General features: G+C 52.0%; 5 protein-coding genes across 9 annotated transcripts; 2 read left to right on the forward strand and 3 right to left on the reverse strand.

Annotated features, from left to right (window-relative positions):
• The first annotated feature begins 610 nt into the window (after nucleotides 1-610).
• On the forward strand, nucleotides 611-1,872 carry Znhit2 (zinc finger, HIT domain containing 2). The gene has a single exon (NM_013859.2). The coding sequence runs from the start codon at nucleotides 631-633 to the stop codon at nucleotides 1,828-1,830; it is 1,200 nt and encodes a 399-aa protein (NP_038887.2). The 5' UTR covers nucleotides 611-630; the 3' UTR covers nucleotides 1,831-1,872.
• Nucleotides 1,873-2,224: 352 nt separating this feature from the next.
• Tm7sf2 (transmembrane 7 superfamily member 2) lies at nucleotides 2,225-7,254 on the reverse strand. The gene is made up of 10 exons (NM_028454.2): nucleotides 7,073-7,254; nucleotides 6,527-6,723; nucleotides 6,372-6,426; nucleotides 5,903-6,097; nucleotides 5,715-5,818; nucleotides 3,483-3,602; nucleotides 3,226-3,394; nucleotides 2,931-3,011; nucleotides 2,728-2,850; nucleotides 2,225-2,477 (listed from the first exon to the last, which is right to left on the reverse strand). The coding sequence occupies exons 1-10, from the start codon at nucleotides 7,122-7,124 to the stop codon at nucleotides 2,317-2,319; spliced, it is 1,257 nt and encodes a 418-aa protein (NP_082730.2). The 5' UTR covers nucleotides 7,125-7,254; the 3' UTR covers nucleotides 2,225-2,316.
• On the reverse strand, nucleotides 7,246-16,591 carry Vps51 (VPS51 GARP complex subunit). The gene is made up of 10 exons (NM_001081041.1): nucleotides 16,355-16,591; nucleotides 15,767-15,896; nucleotides 10,966-11,112; nucleotides 10,670-10,889; nucleotides 9,843-10,560; nucleotides 9,262-9,477; nucleotides 8,869-9,087; nucleotides 8,430-8,551; nucleotides 8,259-8,346; nucleotides 7,246-7,779 (listed from the first exon to the last, which is right to left on the reverse strand). Exons 1-10 carry the CDS (start codon nucleotides 16,580-16,582, stop codon nucleotides 7,519-7,521), a joined length of 2,349 nt encoding a protein of 782 aa, NP_001074510.1. The 5' UTR covers nucleotides 16,583-16,591; the 3' UTR covers nucleotides 7,246-7,518.
• Nucleotides 16,592-17,278: 687 nt separating this feature from the next.
• On the forward strand, nucleotides 17,279-20,192 carry Tmem262 (transmembrane protein 262). 2 transcript variants are annotated; one of them, XM_006531786.4, is made up of 3 exons: nucleotides 17,279-19,720; nucleotides 19,826-19,893; nucleotides 20,032-20,192. In XM_006531786.4, exons 1-3 carry the CDS (start codon nucleotides 19,547-19,549, stop codon nucleotides 20,132-20,134), a joined length of 345 nt encoding a protein of 114 aa, XP_006531849.1. In that variant the 5' UTR covers nucleotides 17,279-19,546; the 3' UTR covers nucleotides 20,135-20,192. The 2 variants fall into 2 exon arrangements, with proteins under 2 accessions (XP_006531849.1, NP_001104787.1); NM_001111317.2 differs by having other exon boundaries at nucleotides 19,442-19,720; nucleotides 19,826-19,925; nucleotides 20,032-20,189.
• On the reverse strand, nucleotides 20,161-24,379 carry Zfpl1 (zinc finger like protein 1). 4 transcript variants are annotated; one of them, NM_024231.3, is made up of 8 exons: nucleotides 24,268-24,379; nucleotides 23,756-23,865; nucleotides 23,353-23,464; nucleotides 21,989-22,182; nucleotides 21,803-21,875; nucleotides 21,585-21,731; nucleotides 21,251-21,368; nucleotides 20,161-20,618 (listed from the first exon to the last, which is right to left on the reverse strand). In NM_024231.3, exons 2-8 carry the CDS (start codon nucleotides 23,855-23,857, stop codon nucleotides 20,432-20,434), a joined length of 933 nt encoding a protein of 310 aa, NP_077193.1. In that variant the 5' UTR covers nucleotides 23,858-23,865; nucleotides 24,268-24,379; the 3' UTR covers nucleotides 20,161-20,431. The 4 variants fall into 4 exon arrangements, with proteins under 4 accessions (NP_077193.1, NP_001343923.1, XP_006531925.1 ...); NM_001356994.1 differs by having other exon boundaries at nucleotides 24,199-24,379; XM_006531862.2 differs by having other exon boundaries at nucleotides 24,177-24,329.
• Between the last annotated feature and the right edge of the window lie 107 nt (nucleotides 24,380-24,486).

Raw genomic sequence — 24,486 nt, forward strand, 5'->3', positions numbered from 1 at the left:
ATTTTTTCGAGACAGGGTTTCTCTGTGTAGCCCTGGCTGTCCTGGAACTCACTCTGTAGACCAGGCTGGCCTCGTAACTCAAAAATCCGCCTGCCTCAGCCTCCCAAGTGCTGGGATTAAAGGCGTGCGCCACCACTGTCCGGCCTGTTGTTATTATTTTGTTGGCCTTTTCTTTTTTCAAGATAGAGCATGACTATGTAGCTGTATCCTGGAAAGCACTGACTACAGGAACTCACAGAAATCAGACTACCTTTGCCAACGCTGGGATTAAAAGCGTATGCCACTACGCCCTGCTAAGACCCTGGTGTGTTGTTTGGTGGTGGTGGTGGTTAGTTTTGTTATTTAAAAGGTAGTTTATTTTTGTACAATTTGGTACAACCATAAAGAACAAACTGGGATTAGCGACATGATTTTCCCAAATTCGGCGAGCAAACCTGTTCCTTTGGAAGAGTTTGGACGACTTCTGCGCTTGCTCAAAGAAGTACTGGAGACACGAAAGTTACCGAGAAGTTTCGGAAATGTGCGGAAAGGAGGCCACGCCCGCCAACCACCCCCACACATAAAGGCGGAAATAACCAAAGAAGCGCCGGAAGTGGCGGAGCTGATACGGGACAGGCGGCACCAGTTTCCATGGAGCCCGCTGGGCTCTGCGGCTTCTGCCCGGCCGGGGAAGCGCTGCCTGCGCGCTACACCTGCCCGCGCTGCAATGCTCCCTACTGCTCGCTGCGCTGCTACCGGGCGCACGGCGCCTGCGCCGAAGACTTTTACCGCGACCAAGTGCTGCGAGAGCTCCGTGGCCGAAGCGCTTCGCCCAGCCGTCTGGCGGGCGCGTTACGCCGGCTGCGCGAACAACGCGAGGCCGAGGATGAGCCCGAGGAAGCAGGCCTCGGGCCCGGGGCGCGGCCGGGCGGCCTTTCTGGACTTTGGGAACGTTTAACGCCGGCTGAGAAGGCGGCGTTCGAGCGGCTGCTGAGCCGTGGCGAAGCCGGACGCCTTCTGCCTCCGTGGCGGCCCTGGTGGTGGGGCCGCGGCACCGGCCCACGTTTGCTGGAGGAGCTGGATCATGCCGCGAACAGAGATCTTGCGGAGCCGGAGCCCGCCCCTGCGAGGACCGCGCTGCAATCTGGGGATGATGCCGCTGCCGCAGAGCCATTTGCTGAAGACTCCTGTGCCGCCAGACCGCTAGCATTGCCTGCTCGCATCCCAGCACTGGCCAGTCTGAGCCGCAGCCCGGCATCGCCGCTGGTGCGCTTCCAGCTGCCCAACGTGCTGTTCGCCTACGCTCATACTCTCGCCCTGTATCATGGAGGGGACGACGACGCGCTACTCTCTGACTTCTGTGCCACCCTGCTCGATGTTTCTGGGGCCCTGGGAGCCCAGCAAGTCTTTGGCTCTACAGAGGAAGCCCTGCAGGCCGCAGCCCACGTACTGGAAGCGGGCGAGCACCCACCTGGGCCCCTGGGTACGCGGGGTGCTATGCAAGAAGTTGCCCGAATCCTGCTGGGCGAGGGTCCAGTCAATCAGAAAGGCTACACTCTGACAGCACTGGGGCACCTAGCTCAGACCCTGGGACGAGCCCGGAAGCAGGCTGTGATTGGTGGAGAGCGAGATCGACTTTACCGGGCTCGGAAGAAGTGCCAGTTCCTGCTGGCTTGGACCAACGAAAACGAGGCTGCCCTCACACCCCTGGCGCTAGACTGTGCCAGAGCCCACCGAGCCCATGCTGTGACAGCTGAGGAGATGGCAACGCTTACTGGAGAGTTAGAACGGCTTTGGGGAGGCCCAGTGCCACCCACTCCAAGGACTCTCATTGAGGAACTCCCTGGCTGAACTGGGTATCCATGTCATTAATAAAGATGTGTCTGGTCTGCCCGAATGTCAGCAGTGCCTTTTCCGTAAAGATAGTGCCCTGTCCTAGGCTTCTCTTGAAGTTACTGTGTAGTTGAGGATGACCCTGGAACTTTGATCTGTCACCCACCTGGACAGTGAGAGGTTACAGGGGTTAACCACCTTGCTAATGTACACAGTGCTGAATAGCCGAGGCGTCCTGTGTGCTACACAAGCACTCTATAACTGAACTACATCACATCCCCCAGGCCTGAGGTGCCCAGTTGTCTCTCCTCGTCAGACTTTTGGACCCACAAACCACTTCTAAGCTTTCCTTAGTCAACTAGTCACCCCCAAGCCTCAAGTCACTGGCCCCAGGATAGAAGAAAAACACAGGAAAGGTTGAAAACATTTATTCAACAGGGAAAAATACTTTCCTTCTGGAAGCAGTGGCTTCCTCTTGCTTTCAACCTCTTAGGTGGACCTGCTTCAGTAGACATAGGGTATGATTCGGTAAGGCACACGCTTGCAGTACTCCTGCCAGGCACGGCCATACTTTTGGAGGCACTGCTGCTCATCTCTGGCCTCGCGGTGCACCAGCAGTGCAGTGAAGTAGAGGACGTAGAAGTAGGGCAGCAGATGGGATAGCCCTGGAGGGAAGGGACCCATGGGATAGCCCTGGAGGGAAGGGACCCATGGGATAGCCCTGGAGGGAAGGGACCCATGGGATAGCCCTGGTGGGAAGGGGCTGCATGATCAGGCACTAGCACCCATTTCATATAAAAGCTTTCACAGCTGATGGCACACAGGGTGTCGGGTCATAGGTTTTGTGTCCACCTCCATTAACTGATTAGTCAGTCCTCCCACCAGGCACACCGACCTACTCCAAAACCCACTCACCACAGGGCAAAGACCATGCCAGAGCCATGATGAGATCTCCCAGGTAGTTGGGGTGTCGAACCATACCCCACCACCCAGACACCAGCAGCTGCCTCCCCGTGGCAGTCGGGATGGTCTCAAGACCTAGAAATACAGCTAATGAAACGGAACCACAGAGCCTTCCTGGTTCATCTCACCCATAACCTCTAAGAGACCCAGCTTACCAGCCACGCTGGGGTCAGAAGGATTCTTCCTGAATGTGTTTTTCTGGGAGTTGGCCCCTCGGAAGATGTAGTAACCAATAACTGAGGGAAGGTACGGTACGAGCAGGTGGTGAGGTAGGAGTCCCAGCCTTTTGCCTAACCCTGACCAAAGCCTGTCCAAATCCCAGGCTCTGCTATGATACCCAGGAGCTGGCTTCCAGCTTTAGAGAAGCGTCAGAGCCTAGGCCCTACCTGAGGGGTACTGAATAAAGCATGAATAGAAGGGGAAGGGGAAATGAAGGGCCCTCCTACTGACCCTTAAGGAGGCAGATGAGCAAGGCCATGGGCAACCCCAGAGGCTGTGGATGGTACAACAGGAACTGGGCCTGCAGGCTGTAGGTGAATGGTACCCAAGCTAGATCTCCAAAGACCAGCATGAAGCCAAAACCATCATGTATTATGTCCATGGTGGTGAGGACAGACTCCTGCAGGAACATGACCCAGATACTGGCTTAGTCCAGATGACATCCTCAAGATCCCCTGCTTGCCTCTTGCTCTCCAATCCAGTCTCACCTCATACCAGAGGGCATCACCCACATACAGCAACTGGAAGCCATTGACCAGCCACATAGCCAGGGAAGGACTCCCCCGAAGCTCTGCCTCCTGCATCAGCAGGGCCAGGTTAATGAAAACCTAAAGGAAGTGAGGACAGGGCCATTGTCTGAAGTGGAGCATCTGGGTAGAACAGTGCCGACCTCGCCCTCCTTCCAGCTGCCCGCTCACATGTTGAATGGATCCAGGTCGTGTACTCGAGACACACTGGATTGCGACTCTGCCTTGACTTAAAACTCCTGCCTTGGAATCTGAGCTTTATCACTTGGGCAGAATATGTCTCTTTGCTAAAACTCACGTCCCCACTGCCATATGGAAACAGGAGTAATCAGGGCCCCGCCTTGAGTTCTTGTTGGAACACTAATATGTTTGTAGAGCTAAGAATTGGCTTATTATGAACCTAAATTTTGTACCCTCTTCCTCCTCCTCCTCCCTTTTTTTTTTTTTTTTTTTTCCGAGACAGGGTTTCTCTGTATAGTCTTGGCTGTCCTGGAACTCACTTTGTAGACCAGGCTGGCCTCGAACTCAGAAATCCACCTGTCTCTGCCTCCCAAGTGCTGGGATTAAAGGCGTGCGACACCACCACCTGGCCCCCCTCCTCCTCCTCCTTTTTGTCATCTTCTTTATAAGTCAGAGTTTGGGGCTGGAGAGATGACCTCTTCCAAAGGTCATGAGTTTAATTCCCAGCAACCACATGGTGGTTCACAACCATCCATAACAAGTTCTGTCGCCCTCTTCTAGAGTGTCTAAAGATAGCTACAGTGTACTTTAATAAATAAATAAATATTTTTTTAAAAGGGGTGGGCTGGAGAGATGGCTCAGTGGATAAGAGCACTGACTGCTCTTCCAAAGATCATGAGCTCAATTCCCAGTAACCACATGGTGGCTCACAACCATCTGTAAAGAGATCTGATGCCCTCTTCTGGTGTGTCTGGAAACAGCTACAGTGTACTCATATAAATCAAATACATCTTTAAAAAATATAAATAAGTCAGGGTTTCTTTGTGTATCCCTCGCTGTCCTGAAACTTTTTCTGTAGACCAGGCTAGCTTCGAACTCAGAGATCCACCTGTCTCTGCCAAAGTGCTGGATTAAGGGTGTGCACCACCACTGCCTGGCTTTAGACTCTCTTTCTAGTAGCTCCAGTGGCCTGAATAGTGTAGTTTCTTCAGTAATACTGATGTGGTATTTTCTTGAGAGAGAGAGTGAGAGAGAGAGAGAGAGAGAGAGAGAGAGAGAGTTTCACTAAGTAGCTTTGGTTGATTTGGAACCATATAGACCAGGCTGGCCTTGAACTCACAGAGATCTGCCTGCTATTGCCTCTGGAGTGCTGGGATCAAAGGCATGCCCTACTACACCCAGCCCTCACAGGAAATTGTAGAAGAAAATTTCATTCAATCCTGTTTTATGAGTGAGAAAATAACCTTATATTCTGGCATATATGTTGACAGGCCAGTCTCCGATTAATGTTGGGACTAGGCCTGGTGGGATTGTAGTAACTGTAATCCTAGTTACTTGATTAGCTGAGGGAAGTAGAAGGAACCTTGATTTTGAGACTAGTCTGGACTATCCGAGTGAGACCTGTTTCAAAACTAAACCAAATCCAAACTCAGATTCAGTGGACATGGGCACTCCTGCCTCTACAGTGAAGGCAGGACCTTGCCTGAGCCCCTTTGGAGCTCTTGGCCACCACCCATGTACCCCATGTACATGTGATCTTAACACAAGAACAGCTGGCCTGTTGTCAAGGCCACCAATGACAAACAAGGTGTTAAATCTGACAATCCCTGGAGGCAGTTGCCTGGTCCTTCAAGCTTCTCCTTAGCTGTCTTTGAAGTTGATTTTATATTTGGCCGCTACATCCGAAGCTGCACCTGCTTTCCCAGCTCGCTGCCTGCTTTGCTCCCCCATACAGCCTGTCATCACTGTGGTATAGATTTAGTTTTGTGGTGCTAGGGTTGGAATCTAGGGCTTTATGTACATAAGCCAAATGCGCGCGCTCTCTCTCTCTCTCTCTCAAGATTTTATATTAAAAACCCTCTTGTTCTATTAAAGCAAAACCATAGGTTCATAACACAGCAACATATTGGCAAATGAATGAATGAATGATTGCTGCCCACCCAGCAATGCTAGCCCACTCTGCTCTTCTCCTGGCCCAAGTCCAGCAGAATTAAGTCCAGCATGTCAGCATACCCAGCCAATGAGGCCAGGTCTCAGCTCACAGAAATATTTGAAGTCAAAGGAACCGAGGCGAGGGTTCAGCTCCCGTCCAAGAAAGAAGTCATACATGGAATTTCCTGGGGAACAACAGAAGGTGAAGGCACACCAGGTATGCATGCATCCCACCTACCTCATCCCTACCTCACTGGGACCCTTCTCACCTGAGTTTCCCCCAGGAGCCAGGGCTGAGGCAGGAGCTACCAAAGCCTTCGCATAGAGGAGGAGGCTGAAGATAAAGCTGGTGAGAGTGGTCGCAAAGGCCAAGGGCAGGAGCATTCCAGGGAGTGCCCCCAGGGGCAGCCCCACTGACACCCCCAGCCCCATCAACAGGGCTGTTAGCACCAGAGCCTGGAAGCCTGAACCACAGCACAGAGTGAGCCCTGGGGTGGCTTGCATACTTCCAAAGCCAACACACACACACACACACACACACACACACACACGCAGTTCTGGGAGAACATTGGCCATTGGCCTGGAGCTGAGTAGTAGCAAAAGAGGTAGATGCACGGCGAGGTTCCCATAAGGGCACAAACATGTCATCAGAGCTGGTCCATAAACCTCCCACCACCCTTGGAACCCACCCCAACCCATGTTAACTGCGATTCAGGGAGGGGGGGGAACCCCAGTCACCATTAATAGGGTAGCGCAGGCGACTCTTGTCCTTCAGTTCCAGGCCTTCGGCCACCTGCGGGTACAGGGCAGGTTTTATAAGAGCTGGGGATGACTTCCCAGGCTCCAGCCCTCCCTGCACCCTCCTCCCTGGTGTGTTAAAACAGATCACACACCTTGCGTGCAGGCAGCAAATAGAGCGCCACCTGCAGGCCGAGCCAGATGAACAATAGCAGCAGAGCCCATGGGCTCCACAGCTCCTCCAGCCCAGGCAGATAGGCCGGTAGGGCCAGGAGGCGCGCCGGGCCCGAGCGAGCCGCCAGGAGCAGGTGGAACATGGTGGCAGGCAGCAGGATCAGTAAAGCCGCGACGCCTGGAAAGAGGGCCACTGTGTAGCGTGACTGCTCCCAAGAGCTCTCTCAAGTCCTCGGGCGCCTTGAGTCACCTGCCTGCTTAGCAGTTTCCCAGCGCCATACTCCTATCTTAATTTTCATCTTGTTCCTCTGCCCTCTGGCATTCCCAAAGACCATCCTGCTCTCCCAACTGTCTTTCATTACACAAACTCCCCGCTGTGCTGCTGTCAGCACTCCCTCCTCTTCTGCAGACACCCCGACACCCGCGCACCGGATCCTTCTGCTCCGAGCCTTCTATAGAGCTCGTATCCTATCCTGCTCCCGTTAAGTGGCATCAGGTCAGCCTCCACCCCAAACCTTCCCATTTACCCAACGGCCCCCCGAATTCCAGTGGGGCCTGGGAGGCCTCACGAGAAGTCATGATCTCTGCTTTGCCGGGGAACAATGGTTCACAAAAGTCGATCAAGGAAACACAAACCGCCCCATGCCGGGTTATGGCTCTGCATCAGACACGGAGGTGGAAAAGCTGCTGCTCTTGTTCATTGATCTTTAAATGGACGCGCCCTCTGCCCACCCTGGGCCCAGCACAGTAGCCAATCAGCGCTGGGAGGCGGGCCCCATGCTGGCGCCTCAGAAGCTTCGGCACTGAAACCCAACCCGGGCGGGTCCCGCCCCTGCAGGCAAGAGGAAGGAGGAGGACACATAAGTTTATTAGAAGGATCCATGAACCCGCCAGCGGGGAAGGGCCTCTAGGATGAGAACAGGGCACAGGGAGGACAGGGCGATAGGGCTACTACGCGACTCGTTGGCAGATTCTAGCCGCGCTCGCAGATGACCTCGACAACACTAGGTTCCATGGGCACTGGGTCGGGACAGCGCAGAGCAGCTGAGGCTACTACTTCGTCCAGCAGCAGGTGCACTAGCTCCTCATCAGCCACAAAGCGCCACAAGTAAAGCTGCAGGAAGTGGCAGTCCACCTGCACCTGCTGCAGCCCAAAGCGCCCAAAGGTGCGTAGGCGCACACACTCCAGTAGTGTCTTCAAGCTGATCTTAATGATGCCAGTCAGCACCGACACCTGCAGGTGGACACAGGGATGCAGCTCAGGATTGCCGTCTTTTGGGGAGGAGGATACATCCAAATTCTGAGCAGAGGCAAGGGAGATAAAGACAGAAATTTCTAGGGCTCAGCTAAGAAGGGAACAATGCAATGTTGCCACCATAAAGGCGAGGGCAGGTAAACCCCGGTGGTCAGATCAGAGATGGGGCCTCATGAATACGATGGGCAGCAGTCACCACTGACTACAAAGTAAAATGGAGGAAAGATATTGCTGAGCTTGGGCTTCGGAGGGGCAGAGATCAAGATATGAGTGGGAACCCCCGATGACTAAAGACTAGTTTGGAGAGTAAAGTGTGGACAAGGTGGTTTTGCTCTGGACCTAGAGACAGAGATTACGTAAAGTGATCTTTAATTCTGCTCAGATGTGGTCCTAGGGCTCTCTGGGTTAGTGTGGGAGCCACCCTTCCCCTGGGATGTAGAGGAGAAGGTACTTCAGACCTTGTTGAATTCCACGGGGCTGAACACATCGATCCGTTCAGAGAACAGCTTCTGAATATTGCTCAGGAGGTTTGTGTCCATGGGAGCACTGGAAGGGGGAAAGAAAGAGTGAGAGGCCACTCTGCCCAGCCTCCCTCTTCTGTCTCTCAGGGAGGCTCCTAGCAGCCTGACCTGGGTGTGTAGCTGGGTGCATAGCGGCCCTGCTGCCGGGAGCTGCTGTACACAGAGAAAGTCCTTTTGCTTGAGTCACTGCTCTGGGCCTTCCGGACACCCTCTTCATACAGGAGCCCCACCTGGGGGAGAAAAGATGCGCTGCAAGGTCAGAGCATGGTTACTGACAAAACCTCCCCTCTCTGCTGGTTGAAGAATCCTAGGTATGGTCACCACCTACACAATCAGGGGAGTGGGAGCAAGGCAGGGAAAACCTAGTCTGAAACCCAGTTTTTAGCTCATCCCTGCTTCAGCTTTTTGGGTGACTTTGGGCCTGCACATCCCACAGGTATGAAATGAGGCTTCTAGTGGCACGACATGGGTACAGCCAGACCCCTTTTGTCTTGGTCCTTGGAATCCAGCATGCATTGGGGTTCCAGCAGCCGGCCTGTGGCAGCACCTGGACATCAATAGCTGTAGTGTCCTCCACCACACGCTTCATGACAGCACGCACGTTCCTAGGCTCCAGAGTACTGAGCCAGTCCCGGGTCTCCACACTCTTACGTAGCATCTGGGATATGACCAGGCCTTGCACCTTCACATAGTGAGTCAGCAGCCGCCGTGCTGTCTCTCTGGCCTCTGCACACAGTGTGCTCACGGGTGTAACGGGAGACTGGTCCTAAGTCACAAAAGCAGAGGACAAAGGTTGCAGGTATTAGAGACAGACCAGAAACCACCACCAATGAGGAGGTGAGCAAATCTTGGGAAACTGAGGCTGAGATGAGTGCAGACCACCAGTCTGGTTCCTGTGTTGACAGCATCATGCCCTTTCCCCTCTCCTGAGCCACTTCACCTGCACCAGAAACTGTTCATCAGTGAGTGTGAGGATGTAGGAGATGGTGGCTGTCTCATAATCCAGGCAGAGGCGAGAGAGCAGCAGGAGCAGGGCAGGCGGCGTGGCACCTCCCTTTTCTCCAGGGCTGTCACAGAAGCTCTGGGCTGTCTGGCACATGGAGCGGATGAAACCCACGATGAGGCCCTCACGAACTCCCTGGCTGCAGAACTCGCCCTGTGAAGGGAAGCCCAGATTTACCACGTCCTTTCTCATAGGATGGAGAGGCTCAGCAAAGTCAGAGCACAGGGCTATTCCTCCCTCTTTGCCTTAACCCTCCTCCACAGGCCACCCCACCCTGCTTCCGAGCCTCGGTGGTAAGGCTGGCAGCAGTGAGGTCCCTGGTACCCTTCTAGCTTTAGCCCGGCTGCATAGCATTTTCTCCTCCAGACTGCCTCCTGAGAATGTGACTCCACACGCAGAGTACTTGAGACAGTATTGTGTGGGGCTGGTGACATGTCCCAGGGCTCCCCAAACACTAGTAAAAGGCTGCTGGAGGGCCAGTCAGCAGAACGAATAAGCAAAGCCAAAGGACAGCATACCCTGAAGTAGGGCTTATTGGAGAAGGACACCTCCTTGGCGGTAAAGAGATGCACAGAAGCCAGTGACGTCTTGATGTGGCTTAGGATGGAGCTGGCCACATTGGCCAGCAACTCAGCCAGGCTGGGGCCCTCCTTCCCCGCTAGGCGAGGTGCTGCCAGGGCCTGGCGAACATCCGTCAGGGAGCTCAGGAAGGCAGCCTTCAGACCCTGCAGATGGTGGCTCAGGCGCTCCCGGGCCACTCGCTCCACAATCTCTGTGGCTGACTCTGAAAGCCCAGCAGCGGCCAGCAGGGCCCCAGGTGCTCGCAGGCGCCGGTGGAAGCGATCTAGTGCCCGCACCAGCAGTGAGTTGTCACTACCACCCTGCTCCTGTGCCAGCCGCCGCTCAACCAGTGCAAAGTAGCGGCCGCCCAGCTCCTGCGCAAAGGCTGCCAGCTTCTCCGCACCAGCAGGGCCCTGAGCAGCAAACAGCTCTTGGTAGGCTGCTGCCACCTGGCAGAGGCCACCTACAAAACCATTGCCACCACGGTCGGTGAACTCTAACACATCAGGTGCTGGAGGGGAGGGCCCCAGTTCGGCCTCCAGGCTGCTCAGTTCTTCCTCCAGCCGTCCCCGCGCATGCGCCAGGAACTCCTCGCACAGCTCCTCAGCTGGCTCGCCCAGGGCCAGCAGCAGCTCCACACACTCGGCCTGCTCCGGGGCACCTGAGCAGCCTTCCCTGTAGTGACAGAGATGCAGTGAGGACAGCTTGTGGGCTGCAAGGGAGGAAAAAATGTGGGGGGCACTCGATGTGTTTGGAGAACAATGACCAGGCCCGGAAACCACACCTGAAGCGCTGCCGCAGCTGCTGGGCCAAGCGAGCTGTGATGACCTGGCAGTCATCCTGTATGGCACGGAAGGAGGGCAGGTGCTGGTACTGCTGCAGCACGGCCCTGGCACGACCCTGATAGCGCACTGCCTGCCCATAGGCACCCAGCTCCACACACTTGGTGAGGCGCGAAGGCAGCTCAAAAAGGAACTGCAGCTTCCGCAGTAGTGCATGTACCCCTAGGAGACAGGAAGGGCACGTGAGCTGCAGAGCTCAGGGTGGCTGGCTGCAGGGCCTGGCCAGCACAGAGCCTACCTGCTAGCTTGGTGATGCGCTCGTGTCGGTCCTGTAGCGTGGCGCTGATCCGTGCGCTGAAGTTGGTGATCACTGCCATGTTGGTGGCCAGCCGGTCCATCTCATCTTCCATCTTCCGGAAGTCATTCTTCATCTTTCGAATGGTGTCTAGATGGGCAAGAGTTGAGCGAGGGAAATGGAAACGACTAAGGCAGAGGTACAACTCTCACTGATACCAATGATGTGACTGAAATGGGCGGGGCCTTGGCACATAAGATGTTTATGTTGGTGCAGCAAGCCCTGAGTACCCGTGTCCCTGGTGTGGAGGGAAGAGGGTGAGACTGGAGGGTGAGATTGGAGGGAAAGTGCTGGGCAGTGGTGGTGCAAGCCTTTAATCCCAGCACTTGGGAGGCAGAGGCAGGCGGATTTCTGAGTTCGAGGTCTACAGAGTGAGTTCCAGGACAGCCAGGGCTACACAGAGAAACCCTGTCTTGAAAAACCAAAAAAGCTGGGCGTGGTGGCCGGCCTGGTCTAAAGAGTGAGTTCCAGGAAAAACTGTCTCAAAAAGGAAGGAAGGAAGGAAGGAAGGAAGGAAGGAAGGAAGGTAGGTAGATCAATACAACACATTCATTTTCTCCTTTTTTCTTTTTGAAATAGCATCTCACTATGAAGCTCTGACTGGCTCAAAACCCCCGCCTCTGCTTCCTGCGTGCTAGGGTTAAAGGCATGCTCCACCACACTCAGTCCTGCCTGCCATCTTCTGCTAAACTCAGTCTGTCTCACTGTTTTAGGCCTAAGTAACACTATTGTTGGGTCACATCATTTATTTATCCACTTATACAGTTGACAGCTATTTGGATTGCTTCTACTTTTTGGCTACAAAAATTGTGTATGAAGTTCGGTATGAACATGTTTTCAGTGTTTTGTTTGTTTTTTTAGTTTTTTGGTTTTTGTTGGTTTTTCGAGACAGGATTTTTCTGTATAGCCCTGGCTGTCCTGGAACTCACTTTGTAGACCAGGCTGGTCTCGAACTCAGAAATCCGCCTGCCTCTGCCTCCCAAGTGCTGGGATTAAAGGCGTGTGCCACCACGCCCGGCTGTGTTTTGTTTTTTAATTTGTGTGTGTATACATGTGAGTACATAGAGGCACGCAGAGTACATGATCTATGCACATCCGAGTGGGATGTCCTCACCACGCATACACACGTGGAAGGCAGAAGCTGAGGAAAGGTGTCATCCTCTTTTGTCTGTGTGTGTTTGTGTGCACATATGTGTGCAGGTGGCCAGAGGCCAGATGGAGAGACCGATCCCTGTAAGACAGAGGGACAGGCATCTGCGGGCTGCCTAGGATCTGAAATGCAGTCTGTTGATAGAGCAGACTCCTGTAGCATCTCTCCAGCCTTCCTTCCCCAGCTTGCTTTTGACAGACGGGGTCTCTCAATGACCTAGATCTTGCCATTTCACCTCAGCTGGCTGGTCATCCAGGAAGCCCAGGGATAAACCTGTTCCCTTCACAGACTGGAGTTTCACATGTGTACTGCCACACTTTTTTCTGTTTGTTTGTTGGAGACAGGTTCTCATTATGTTTCCCTGGCTGACTTAGAATTCACCATATAGACCATGCTGGCCTCAAACTCAGAAAGATCTCTGCCTCTGGAGTGCTTTTCTTTTTCACATAGGTGTTGAGAATCTGAACTCAGGTCTCAGGTTTGCACAGCAAGCACCTCGCTCACCGAGCCTCCCCAGCACCCTTTGTTCTTTGTTTGTTTGTGTAGGATTTGAGATAAATGCGCTAGGCTAGTGTTGAAATTACAGCAATCCCCCTGCCTTTGTTTCTAACATGAAGGGATTACAGGAGCTGCTTGCTTATACACAATACACACACACACACACACACACACACACACACACACACACATATATATAATCATTATCATATTATATAATAGTAATGTCATATTACCAGGAGTGAAATTGCTGCTCTGGAGATAATTCCGTTTAGCCTTTTGACGGCTAGCAAAGCTTTTCTGCAGGAGAGACACAGCTCTGTGTTCCCACTGCTACTTCATCAGGTTATGTATCCTCCACATCCCAACCAACATGTTACGTAGTTATGGCAATCCTACTGGGTGTGCAGAGACGTCCTATCTTCCTAATCAGTGAGGCAGGACATCTTTACATGAGCTTATTTTTCATTTCAATGATAGTTTACTCATTGGGTAGGGTGCTGTGTGCATGTCAGCACCTATTCATGTCATGTTACTCACATGGAGGTCAGAGGACAACGTAAGGGAGTTGGTTTTCTCGTTCTACCACATGGGTCCCAGGGACTGAACTCACAACAAGCACAACCTGCTGAGCCATCCAAGCTGGGTTTCTGAAACTGCAAAAGCAGGGACCTAACCCAGTTTCTGCATGCTGAAGGAGCATTTTGCTATTAAAGTACACCCCCAGCCCACATTCTGGCACATATGTACACATAACCTATTAGCTGAGTTTTGCGACACAGTCTCTTGTCTGCCTCTGCCTCTCCGCTGTTGGGATTATGTGTGTTTCATTACCCAGTTTGTTCCGCTTTCCCTTTCACTTCCTTCCCTTCACACTGGACAAGCTCAAGTGGCCCATCTTTACGTTTGCTCATTCTACTCTTTCTTCTGCTCCCTTTTTCTTTCTTTTTTTGGGGAGGGAGTTATTTGTTTGTGTTTTTGAGTCAAGGTTTCTCCGTGTAGCCCCAGCTGTCCTCCCTTTGTAGACTGGACTGGCCTAGAACTCACTCTGACTGCTGGGATTAAAGCATGTGCTACCACACCCAGATCTTCTGCTATGTCAAATTTACTGCTATGCCGCCCAGGCTGGTCTCATGCAGCCCAGGCTGGTCTCATGCAGCCCAGGCTGGTCTCATGCAGCCCAGGCTGGTCTCAAGCTCATGGCAGCCTTCCTTGCTTGGCCTCTGAAGTACAGGCATCTATGGCCAGTGCCAGCATATTCTTGAGTAAACGTAAAACTCTGTAGTGCTTGCAGGTCAGCAACCTCAGCTCTCCTAACACCCACTTTATGATTTGCTCCTTAGAAAAAAGTACAAAACAATTCAAGCCATCTATATTACATAACAAATACATGTCAAATACTATATATATTCCAACAAATGAGAACGTGTAATACTGGCAAAATTCCTATGGAAAATTCCTCTACAAAGAAATCACTCTCTTTTTTCCATCTTGAAGCTAGCATTAACAGACCAGCACTTACTCACTGAATCAGGTTCAAATGAGATAAAAGAACAGCAAGGATGTACCACAGCCACCACCAAGGCACTGGCAGAGCACTGTGCCCCGTGAAGACATAACCCCACAGATGTGAACATCTGGCAGAGCACTGCCCCATGAAGATACAACCCCACAGATGTGAACATTCACTATGGTCTGCCTCCTGGACATGTGGTTTAAGGTTACTATACAAACATCAAGTGCATCGCCTGAAAGGCAGACAGATGGTAGGTAGTGTGAGGAGAGCTGAACTATCTAGTAGTGGGACTGGCGAGATGGCTCAACAGCTGAGAGTGTACTGCTCTTGTAGAAGACAGCTGAGAGTGTACTGCTCTTGTAGAAGACCTGATTTAATCCCCAGCATCCGTGTCAGTAGGCTCACAACTGACTCTAACTTCAGCTCTGGGGGATCTGTGGATACCTGTACATATCCACCCCTACCCCACCCCACACACACATAATTAATTTCTGCTGCTGCTGCCTGCTTCCCTGCCCTGGTCCTTGGCATGCCTATAGCCATTTGCTTCAGGCCTGCCAGCCATCCCATACTGCTGACACAAAAAGCAGCAGACACAGTAAAATAGTCTGCTCAGACTGAAGTCGGGCTGGCCATATATCGAATGGAGAGGCTTATTACTTGCCTTGGAAATTCCCCAGCTGTGGCCTTCAGGCAAAGCCAAGGTAGATTCCCCAACCATGGCCTTTACTCAGAGCCAAGCTAGACAAGGGGTTAGTTTGACCAGAATGTCTAAACTACTAACACACTTGAAAAAAGGCTGCCCACCCTGCAGCCCACCCTGTATCTGCTTATGAGCTCATTATGGCTTTTTCCTTATAAAGTCTGACCCCGGACAGTGTACAGGTATGTGGCTGTCAGCTCCCGAATCTGTGAGCTGTTGCCCTAATCAATTAGTCTTGGGGTGTGCACTCAATAACCGTGCCTATGTGACTGAGATTGGTGTTCATGTGGTTTGTGGGGTGACTCCTGGACCCAAAAACTATTAGTAAATCTTAAGGAATGAGGATACAGACAGAGGGGGAGAGAGTGGCAAATCTGCTCTGAAGGCAGACTGACCAGAAACAAAAGTTACCACTAATAACATTTTTAACAAAAATTTTAATTGACTTTGAGATGGCTTAGTAGCAGGCAAATGTGTTTGTCACCAAGCCTGATAACCTGACTTCAATCCCTGGCACCCTCATGGTGGAAGGAGAATACAGACTCCTGAAAGTTGTCTTCTGACCCCCACACAAATGTTGTGTCCCACACATATGCATGTGCACAATATAAATAAACAAACAAAGCTAAAGCTTACTGAAACGCTGGTGCTTCCTAAGTGCTGCAGAGAAACTCACTGCATTTCATTCTTCCTTCCCAGCGCTGGTCCTTTGGACAAACCCCACCCCCACAGGAGTCATCACTTCAGCAGCAGTGGATTAAGGTTGGGACCCAATTGTAATCTGGGTCTCTTTCCTTTAATCCCTGTTTTTCTTAACACGGGGTGAGGACCTGGTGGGGGTGGTGTAAGACTGAGGAGTGTGTCCCAGTGGGGTCACCTGTAGCTGAGATGAACTTGTTGTAGTTCTCATAGACCAGGGTCTGCATGTCGCTGTCTAGAGCCCGGATCTGCCGTACCATGTCCGTCTCACTGTCCATCAGCTGGGCCAGAGGACATTCTCTACGCAGCTAGAGAAGCAGGTAGGAACAGTCAGCGTTAGTGCTCACTCACGTCCTGCTACCCTGCTTTACGTTAGTTGGATTTCAGTGCAAGACAACTCCAATCCCACCCTTATCAGGAATTCCATAAGTGGCACACTTTAAGTAGCACACTTCACAGGTTAGACCCAATTTGGGATTTGTCAGCGTTCATGGTCTTCTGGCTTAGTTTAAAGTCAACCTAGGCCCTGCCTAGCGCCTGTCAAGAGCATGGTCACACCCACTACCACGAGCCAGCACCGAGACCTCAGACCCAGTGTGACCTCAAGTCAGGCCCAGGCTCCCTTGGCCTCCAGATCTGCCTCTATTGCCTAGTAAGGGCTGTCCTCTTATAAACCCCGCTGCCGTCACCACAGCAACCAAATCGGGAGTAAGATCTAGGGTCCAAGATATTTGGGGTCTGGACCCGCCCCATTTCACACACACACCTTGTCAAGATAAACTTCCGGGTCGAAGTGCGCCCCATTGAGATCGGTTGGGTCCAGAGGGTCAGGCCCTGCGGGATGCCCCGCCACCTCCCCCTCCGAGAGGCCGTAGTAAAGCTTCAGCATCCCGTGAGCCTTCCGCCGACGCTCCGGAGCGTCCGCCTCGGGACCTTCTGGGGAGTCTCCAGGCCCGGACCCTAGGCCAGGCCCCACAGCTGCCGCAGCCGCCATAGCTCCAACCTCAACTCAAAGGGGTGAGGCAGGGGAGGGAACAGATGCACTTCCGGGGACCAGAAACTTGCTACAACCAGGCGGTCCTTCAGGTGAAACGTTCCTCTGCAGCTGTAGGATATGTGAGACTAAAGTTCCGTCTTGCGCTTGTCCTTCTGGAGCACAGAGGTTTCACTGAACTTCTGGATCGTTGAGTTTCTGTGATTTTGCTGTGCTACTTGGGTGAATCGTGGCGTCCCAATCCTGCATCCGCACAGGAAAGAGACTTGCAGAAGATCGAATATGCGTCACAGGGGGGGTCTGCAAGGTTCAAACGTCCATTTAGTAGCCTGCAATATGGCTTTAACGCAGTGTTTCCCAAGGTTCTGTCTCCAAGGAGTCATTCAATATGAGAAACTTTATTCTACTTAGAGAATTTAAGATGTTAATCTTAAGAAGTTAGTGAAATGTGATACGTGAGCAGTTGGGATTGAGGATAATTCGGAAGTTTTAAAGATGTAGGCATAAAACGAAGCTCTCAGCAGGGCGTAGTGGCGCACACCTTTAATCCCAGCACTTGGGAGGCAGAGGCAGGTGAATTTCTGAGTTCGAGGCCAGCCAGCCTGGTCTACAGAGTGAGTTCCATGAGTTCCAGGACAGCCAGGGCTACACAGAGAAACCCTGTCTCAAAAAAAAAAAAAAAAAAAAAAAAAAAAAAGACGAAGCTCTTAAGAGGGGATGAGGTCAGATTATATGTGGAGTTAAATAGAAGAAAATGAGACTTTACTAATGATGTACTGTAAACGTTACCGAGGATGGGCTGATAGGGTGCTGGGCTGCCAGGAGTTTCAGCAGACCAAACACTGTTTTTATCTGAAAATTAGGAGTTAAAAAAAAATCTAAATGGTATACTTTTTATTTTTATTTTTTTCAAGACGGTTTCTCTGCTTAGCCCTGACTGTCCTGGAACTGGTCCTAGTGTAGAACCTGTCTGCCTCCCAAGTGTTGAGACTAAAGGCATGTGATAACACTGTCACCAGCTCCACTGCCTAGCTAAAAACAGTTCTGAATGGTATTAAATCGCCATCTGTCCGGCCCCCAGTATTATATGTGTATTTATGTGTGCAGAGACCAGGGGATAACTCAGAGCTGTAGTTACAGCTCATGTGTGAGCTACCCGTCATGATGCTGGAAACCAAAGTGCAAGAGCAGTTCACCCTGTGCCAGCTCAAACCCTTCCTTTCTTTTCTCTCTCTTTCTTCCTCTTTGAGGCATCATCTCACTCTAACTTTGGCTGACCTGAAACTCATTATTGTAGACCAGGCTGGCCTCAAACTCAGAGATCCAGCCACCTCTGCTTCCTGAGTGCTGGGACTAAAAGTCTGTGCTACCATGTCCACAGCCTGCTTCTCAGCCTGACATGCATGGTTGCTCTTGTCACAGACTAAAGGGATCATGTATTCACTTGTCTTGGACCAAAACATTTTCTTGCCTTCTTATCCAGGGGGCTATTTAGAAACTGTACATCTGAGGATCTCAGCCCACGAAGCTTTAAGAAAGTGAATTTGAGCTGGAGAGATGGTTTCACTTGCTGCTCTTCCTGATGACCCAGGTTCAATCCCCAAGCTCACAACTGTCTGTAACACCCTGGGGGGGGGGGGGATCCAGTATCTTTTTGGTCTCCATGGGGAGCAGGAATACATGTGCATGCAGGCAAAATACTCATCCATACAGGAAAAAAAATCAAAATGAAAATAAAACCCAGGTGTACTGATGTGCACCTGCCTAGAACATTGTGGGCCAGGCAAGTGATCAGGAGAAGGTCACGGTCATCCTTGTAAGTTTGAAGCAGCCTGGGCTATGTAAAAACTCTCCCAAAAGCTGAATAAACAAAAGGGCTGGAGAGACGGCTTAGCAGTCAAGAGTGGATTCCTGAAAGTTGTCCTCTGACCATCATATATGCATTGTGGCAATGCACACACTCTTCACTTCACCCACACTAAAATAAATGAGGCTGGGCATAGTGGCACAATCCTTTGATCCAGGCAGGTAAATCTCTGTGAGTTCGAGGCCAGCCTTGTCTACAAAAATGAGTTCCAGGGCTGCCTAATGAGACCTTATCTCAAACAAAACCAACCCTAGGTTAATTAGTACTAGTTAAATGTGATCTTGAAAACCCTATTTATCTTTCATGCTATAAAGATACTTGGGCCTTGGGAGTATACCAACTAGCACTGCAGAGAGACAGAAAGGACGTGCACAGAACCCCGGCGACAAGCACCACTAACACCACAGAGCTTAGACAAGGCTGGCGACCTGACTGGAGGGAAAACAAGTTTCTGCTGTTTCTGGTTTCCTAGGAAATCTGGTGGCCAGAACTGAGAGGGGGAAGGCGCTGGCATTGGGGGAATTACTCTGTAGTCATCCCAGAATACTATCTAAAGAAAAGGAAAATTTAGATTAATTTCCAGACTCTGCTCATTGAAGTTTGTGGTAACATGTTGTGTTAAGTCTAGTGCTTCAATTAGAGCCTAGGATGTGGCCAAAGCCTTCCTTTGCTTGGAAAAGCCTTTGGCTATTCATCTAGGCCTTAATCATCTGCCTAAACCTTGTTTGTGGAGCTGGGACATGCCCTTCCACCTTCCTGAGCCTGTTCCCTGTTCAATAACCCGAGGGAATACTGAGCTGCCCACAGTGTAGAGGATTGAATGGCGTGGGCTGCTATCCCTTCCTTCCACCACAGGCTCCTGCCACTCAGCACATTTTGACCATCCTTCCACAATGAACAGCCTCAATCCCCAGACACATTCTGTTTGTTGGAATCAGGCTACATTCTAGAACCTTGCCCTCTCCAATGCCTTCCTCACTCTGGAATACACTGCTGTTTCCAACAGAACACCCGAGCATGGCAGGATTTTGTTGGCTCTGGACGGTGACCACTTGCCCCAGTTTCTGGCTCTGACTTGAGAGCAGGCTGTGACCAGGATGCGGTGGCGGGACCGCATAGCTGTGTTATGCTTCCCTCCGGGACTGATGCTCACTGTAGCCGCACTTATACTCTTCTTCATACACATGGGTGTCTTTGCTAGTGATGTTCACAACTTCTGTGTCATCCACAACTACGACCACATGAGCTTCCGTTACACGGTTGTACTGATAGTAGGTCTGGGGTGGGGCTCAAGGGCTGGCTGGGGAAAAATCATGGGGCTGATGGGAGTGTTTGTTATGTCATGGGGCCACTCTCCCATTGGATTGGTCTCCCAGTTCTCCCAGGTGATCAGCATCGGCTGGGCTGCCATGGGGTCACTCTACGCAGAGATGACCGGTGACAAGTTTCTTAGATGCTTTGCTTTGACCATTCTGAGTGAGTGGGGAGGTGTGCTACCAGGAGGGGGAGCTTTGAGACCCCGAGACATGGCAAGGAGGGGACAAAAATGTTGAGCTGATGATGGATTGTCTCCTCTACCCAGTCCTCAATGGAGCCATGTTCTTCAACCGCCTGTGCCTGGAGTTTCTGGCCATCAATTACCGAGAGGAGAGACACTGAGGCCTGGGGATTGGGGACAGGACTAAGACGGGAGATGGAAAAAGCTGCTTCAGAAGGTTTAATAAAGTCTGTTGTTTATTTGCACCTGTCTGCTCCTCTGAGGGTTGAAGTAGAAGGATGGAGCCTCAGAGGCAAGCAGGTGAAGACCAATTTGATCAAAAGGGCTACACACCTGGCCTTGCAGCCTCAGCCTCCAACTGACTTGGCCCAGGGGATCTTAGTGTCTCAGGACTGAGGGAGAGGAGTAGAGAAAGGCCTCAAGCCTCCCCACCTTCTCTCCCCAGGACTCCAGGTCCTAAGCTGGCCCAAACACAAGCAAGGGCTCAGGAAGGACCTACACGGATGTGAGGGTTCATGAGCGGGTCCAGATTGGGATCACTGTCTGCTGCAGCCCGGCCGAGCCGAGACATGAGGGCGAGGAGTGCCAGGAAGCCCAGCAGCCCCAACAGGAGCAGCAGCCCTGCCCGCTGGAGCAGAGTCAGTGGCCGCTTCCGGGACCCAGCCCGGCTCCTAAGAGGAATGAGAGAAAAGTCAGGTCAGGCCCTGGGTCCCTACTCTTGTGGGCTACTCTGGGTCCTACCCTTGTGGACTGGGGCTGGTCACCCTGTGCGCCTGTCCTCGCCATCATATTGGGTTATGAAGCTTGAGTTAGTGGGACACAAACCATGCTGGAAGCCTGAATATGTTAAACATGGGAGACGCTTAGAAAAGCCAGGTGAAGCCTGGGGTGGTGGCACACGCTTTTAATCCCAGCACTTGGGAGACAGAGGCAGGTGAATTTCCCAGTTCGAGGCCAGCCTGGTCTACAGAGTGAGTTCCAGGACAGTCAGGCTACATAGAGAAACCCTGTCTCGAAAAACCAAAAAAAAAAAAAAAATAAATAAATAAATAAATAAAAAAGAAAGAAAAGAAAAGCCACCACAGCAGGAAGGGGCCTCAGAACCCAAGTCCACACCGCCTATAGGAGGAAAAGGCAGAGTCCCTGGGAAGGACACAACACACTAGAGCCGCCTGTCGAGCCAGGGCCTCACTTTAGCCCTGGTACTGAGTGTTTGTTAGGCCCCAGAACAAGTTCCACTGTCATCAAATTATCCATCGTGGGCCTCTCCTTTCTGAGATCCCACCCTTGTGTCTCTGTGTACCTGAGCAGCTGGGCCAGCCAGCCCAGAGCAGGCCGGCGGCGGTATTTGTCATCATCACAGTCTCCATGAATGCCTGCTGTCCGGTCATCATCCCGTGTGTCATATACTTTCCTTGGGGCTGTAGAGACAGAAACACCAGCAACAACAGGCTCAGACAAACTGATCCTGTGGCATGGGTGGAGGTGGCATAAAGGACCTCCTGCCCTCCCCAGCCTAACAGAGCACCTCAGGACCTTGGAGTGAGGAAGAACCACCCCATAAGGGGCTCTGAGCTCATGCCACCCAAACCAGCCACTGCTTTCTACTCTCTGTCTGGGAAGATTGCCCAGCTCACCGTGTGCCAGGGCTTCAGTACTCCCCATGTGTATGACTGTGTGCTGCTCGGGACGGCTTGGGGAGGGAGGAGGGCGGGGAGCCTGGCTATAGAAAGCAGGCGCAGATGGAGTGCTGGCTCTCTCCTCTTGCACAGAGGTGGTGGTGGCTGTGGAAAGAGCGATCTCTCAGTGGAGCAGGGAGGCAAGGTTCAGACAGCAGATGGAGGCCACCACTTACCATTAAAGCTGGACCAATCAGAGAAGTCTGAGGAATTGAGGGGCTCGGGCTCTGGGCTTATCACCTCATCGATCTGCAGAAAGGAATCTCCGTCAGCAGTCTGCCCACTCCTGCTGCTAACCCATCCAATCTGCCTCAGGAGAGGTCAGCACAAACAGATGGTCAGACAGACAGAGAGACTCTCACCAGAGGGAGGCCCAGTCCTGCCCGGGCCCAGTTGACTGTGGCTAGCTTTTCTCTCAGTGCTGAAGCCACTGGGCCAGCGAGGTTGGCTGGGGGGAAGATGGGGCCATTACAGCTGGGGCACTGGTAGCCTGCAGGCGCTGTGTTTCGTGGTAGCTGGGCAGCACGTTCATTGATACAGGCCCAATGAAAGAGATCTTGGGACCCATGAAATAAAAAAGGACAGACATGAGAGAGGCAAGTCTTCGAGCTCTTATCCTTGGTCTAGCAATCCCATACCCCCAAGGCCCAGCTCACTGCAGGAATGGATTGTGGATATATGTGCTGATGCCCAGGGCCATTCCTTTTCTCCCTACTCCGGGTCCCTAAGGCTTCTTGCAAATGCCACTGAACCAAAGCAAGGTAGAGTCTACCCATGTGACCAGCCCATGAGAAGGTGTGACTGGGAAGGAAGAAAATACCTTCCACCCTTTCAAGAGTCTTCTCTGGCCTAAAATCACACTCCTTGGGCTAATGACTACACAACAATAGTTTCAGGCTGGCAGTGCCTAATCCTAGCACTTGGGAGGTGGAGGCAGGAGTAAGATTTCAAGGTCAGCCCCACAATCCCAGTCTCAAACAAAACAAAACAAAACAAACCTACATACAAGAACACTATCAGGAAAGCTTCCCAGACACTGATACATGCAGATATCCAGAGGCAAATACACAGTGCTTATAAATACACAAGCAAACTTGAGAGCCATTCCCTCAAAGTACACTAGTAGTCATACATGTACACATCTGTAACACATATCCCCTAACACTCCCCACCTTCATGTCATCATGCATCCCATGGGATATGTGCTCACAAACACTCATCACCCATCTACTCACCCACAAGTACTAACCAACACATACATCTGTATGAGTGGACACATAATTTCACATGGAGAAATTCAGGTGGAGCTGCCCCCTTTTGGACCAGCACCTTGAACAAGCTAAGCTGAGGCTTTTTTTTATACTAGGCTCTGACTACCGACTCCCAGCAAACTGTAACATGGATAGCTTCCTCTGGGTACAGTATCGGGGTCAGTAACATCCCCTAAAGTGGATCTTTCTCCCAGCCACAGCTCATAGTCATCTCTAGCTCTCCCAGACTGGCAGAGCAGGAAGGAGAAGCTCTAACTTTCAGGGAAGATTCTAAGGCCTACGAAGAGAAAAGGCTTGCTGAGGCTTTATAAAACAGGACGGTACCTAAAGGAATCAGGATCTGAGGCTCTGACCTCCACGCTTGAGGGACTCACTGTCTTGCTTCTTGAAAGATGCTATCAAACCTGTATCCAAGCTGGATCCTGGGGCTGCCCTGACCCCTTCCCAGGCCTCACCATAGCAAACAAGACGGGTGGTCTCCCGACTGGCCAGGGGTGTGTTGCACAGGCGGCAATTGGGGTTGTAGTCACTATCTTGTAGCCACTGCAAGTAGGACTGCACGATGCACTGGAGTGGGAGAGAGATGTCACAACTGGTGCCCCAGGCTCCACGATGCACACACCACTCCAAGGCTCAAATGCCTCGTTTTCTCTCATCAGACTCATCATTTCATCTGTTCCATTTATTGAGTGACCATTTATTGAGCAGCTACTGAAGGCATAGCAGAGCGCATCACACCCCATGTTCTTGCCCTTGTGGAGCTTACAGTCTAGCATAGGTCCCCACATGGATTTAGAAGTAGGCAATCTTGTCTGCCCACCCACCCGCCCTGCTCAGACACTGCTCTAAACGCCCCACCTTGGCGTGATTGGCTACTAGGCAGTGCTCGCAGACGTTAACTCGGTGTTCGAAGCAGAACAGGTTCGTCACCTTCCTCTTGGGGCACTTGCAAAGTCCCATGACCGATCCTGGAGGGTGTGGTGGGGTGAAATCAGTTAGCAGGAAGCCAGGTTTTGGTGGCTGCCAGTTTGTTTTCACCAACCCAGTTCTCTTCTTTTAAATCTCTCAGTCCCGTCTCACACCAGTCCCAACACCAAATTCTAGCATAATGCCTTAGCATGGGTAAAGCCACGTCTCCTGTACAGATCGTACCACAAACGACCGACCCTTCATTCCATCAAGACCCAGGAAGGCCCTCGCCAGATCTCTGCACAGCTCCAATACCACCAGCCCCGCCCCCAAGACCCACCCCCTCTTGACCCGCCCCCAGCTGGCCGACCACATTCTGGATGTCCGCGAACCTCCGCGATGCCGATCGTGACCGGTGCGTACGGTAATGAAAAGCGCGGAAGGCCGGGGACTGAGCTCACCAACTCCGGTAGCTGCAGCTCCGCTCCCTTCAGGTCCGGCCTGATTATCCCTCCGCTGCCACGTCTCTTCCGGGTGCGGCGCACGCTGATGACGCCACAGCGCCGCAGGATACGCCTCTGCCTTTTGCTAGCTAGACGTAAAGCCTGTGACAACAAAAGCGGATGGTCCGCCTCCGGCCTGTGTCACTTCCGCTTTCTCGCTAGCAAGGCGGGCAATTT

Source organism: Mus musculus, chromosome 19 (genome assembly GCF_000001635.26).
Source record: "Mus musculus strain C57BL/6J chromosome 19, GRCm38.p6 C57BL/6J".
In the NCBI taxonomy this organism is placed as follows: domain Eukaryota; kingdom Metazoa; phylum Chordata; class Mammalia; order Rodentia; family Muridae; genus Mus; species Mus musculus.

Excerpts from the sequence above, each read along its gene's own strand:
- Zfpl1 (NM_024231.3), bottom strand. The coding sequence starts at position 23,857 with ATGGGACTTTGCAAGTGCCCCAAGAGGAAGGTGACGAACCTGTTCTGC. Across the intron at positions 23,465-23,755 it reads TAGTAGCCAATCACGCCAAG|TGCATCGTGCAGTCCTACTT; the intron begins GTGGGGCGTTTA and ends CTCCCACTCCAG. Across the intron at positions 21,732-21,802 it reads TGATTGGTCCAGCTTTAATG|CCACCACCACCTCTGTGCAA; the intron begins GTAAGTGGTGGC and ends CTCTTTCCACAG.
- Tm7sf2 (NM_028454.2), bottom strand. The coding sequence starts at position 7,124 with ATGACTTCTCGTGAGGCCTCCCAGGCCCCACTGGAATTCGGGGGGCCG. Across the intron at positions 6,724-7,072 it reads GGAATTCGGGGGGCCGTTGG|GCGTCGCGGCTTTACTGATC; the intron begins GTAAATGGGAAG and ends CCCTCTTTCCAG. Across the intron at positions 3,012-3,225 it reads GCTCATCTGCCTCCTTAAGG|TTATTGGTTACTACATCTTC; the intron begins GTCAGTAGGAGG and ends ACCTTCCCTCAG.
- Znhit2 (NM_013859.2), top strand. The coding sequence starts at position 631 with ATGGAGCCCGCTGGGCTCTGCGGCTTCTGCCCGGCCGGGGAAGCGCTG.
- Vps51 (NM_001081041.1), bottom strand. The coding sequence starts at position 16,582 with ATGGCGGCTGCGGCAGCTGTGGGGCCTGGCCTAGGGTCCGGGCCTGGA. Across the intron at positions 10,890-10,965 it reads GCGCATCACCAAGCTAGCAG|GGGTACATGCACTACTGCGG; the intron begins GTAGGCTCTGTG and ends CCTGTCTCCTAG. Across the intron at positions 9,088-9,261 it reads ATGAACAGTTTCTGGTGCAG|GACCAGTCTCCCGTTACACC; the intron begins GTGAAGTGGCTC and ends TTTGTGACTTAG.
- Tmem262 (NM_001111317.2), top strand. The coding sequence starts at position 19,547 with ATGCGGTGGCGGGACCGCATAGCTGTGTTATGCTTCCCTCCGGGACTG. Across the intron at positions 19,721-19,825 it reads GTTACACGGTTGTACTGATA|TTCTCCCAGGTGATCAGCAT; the intron begins GTAGGTCTGGGG and ends TTGGTCTCCCAG. Across the intron at positions 19,926-20,031 it reads CTTTGCTTTGACCATTCTGA|TCCTCAATGGAGCCATGTTC; the intron begins GTGAGTGGGGAG and ends TCCTCTACCCAG.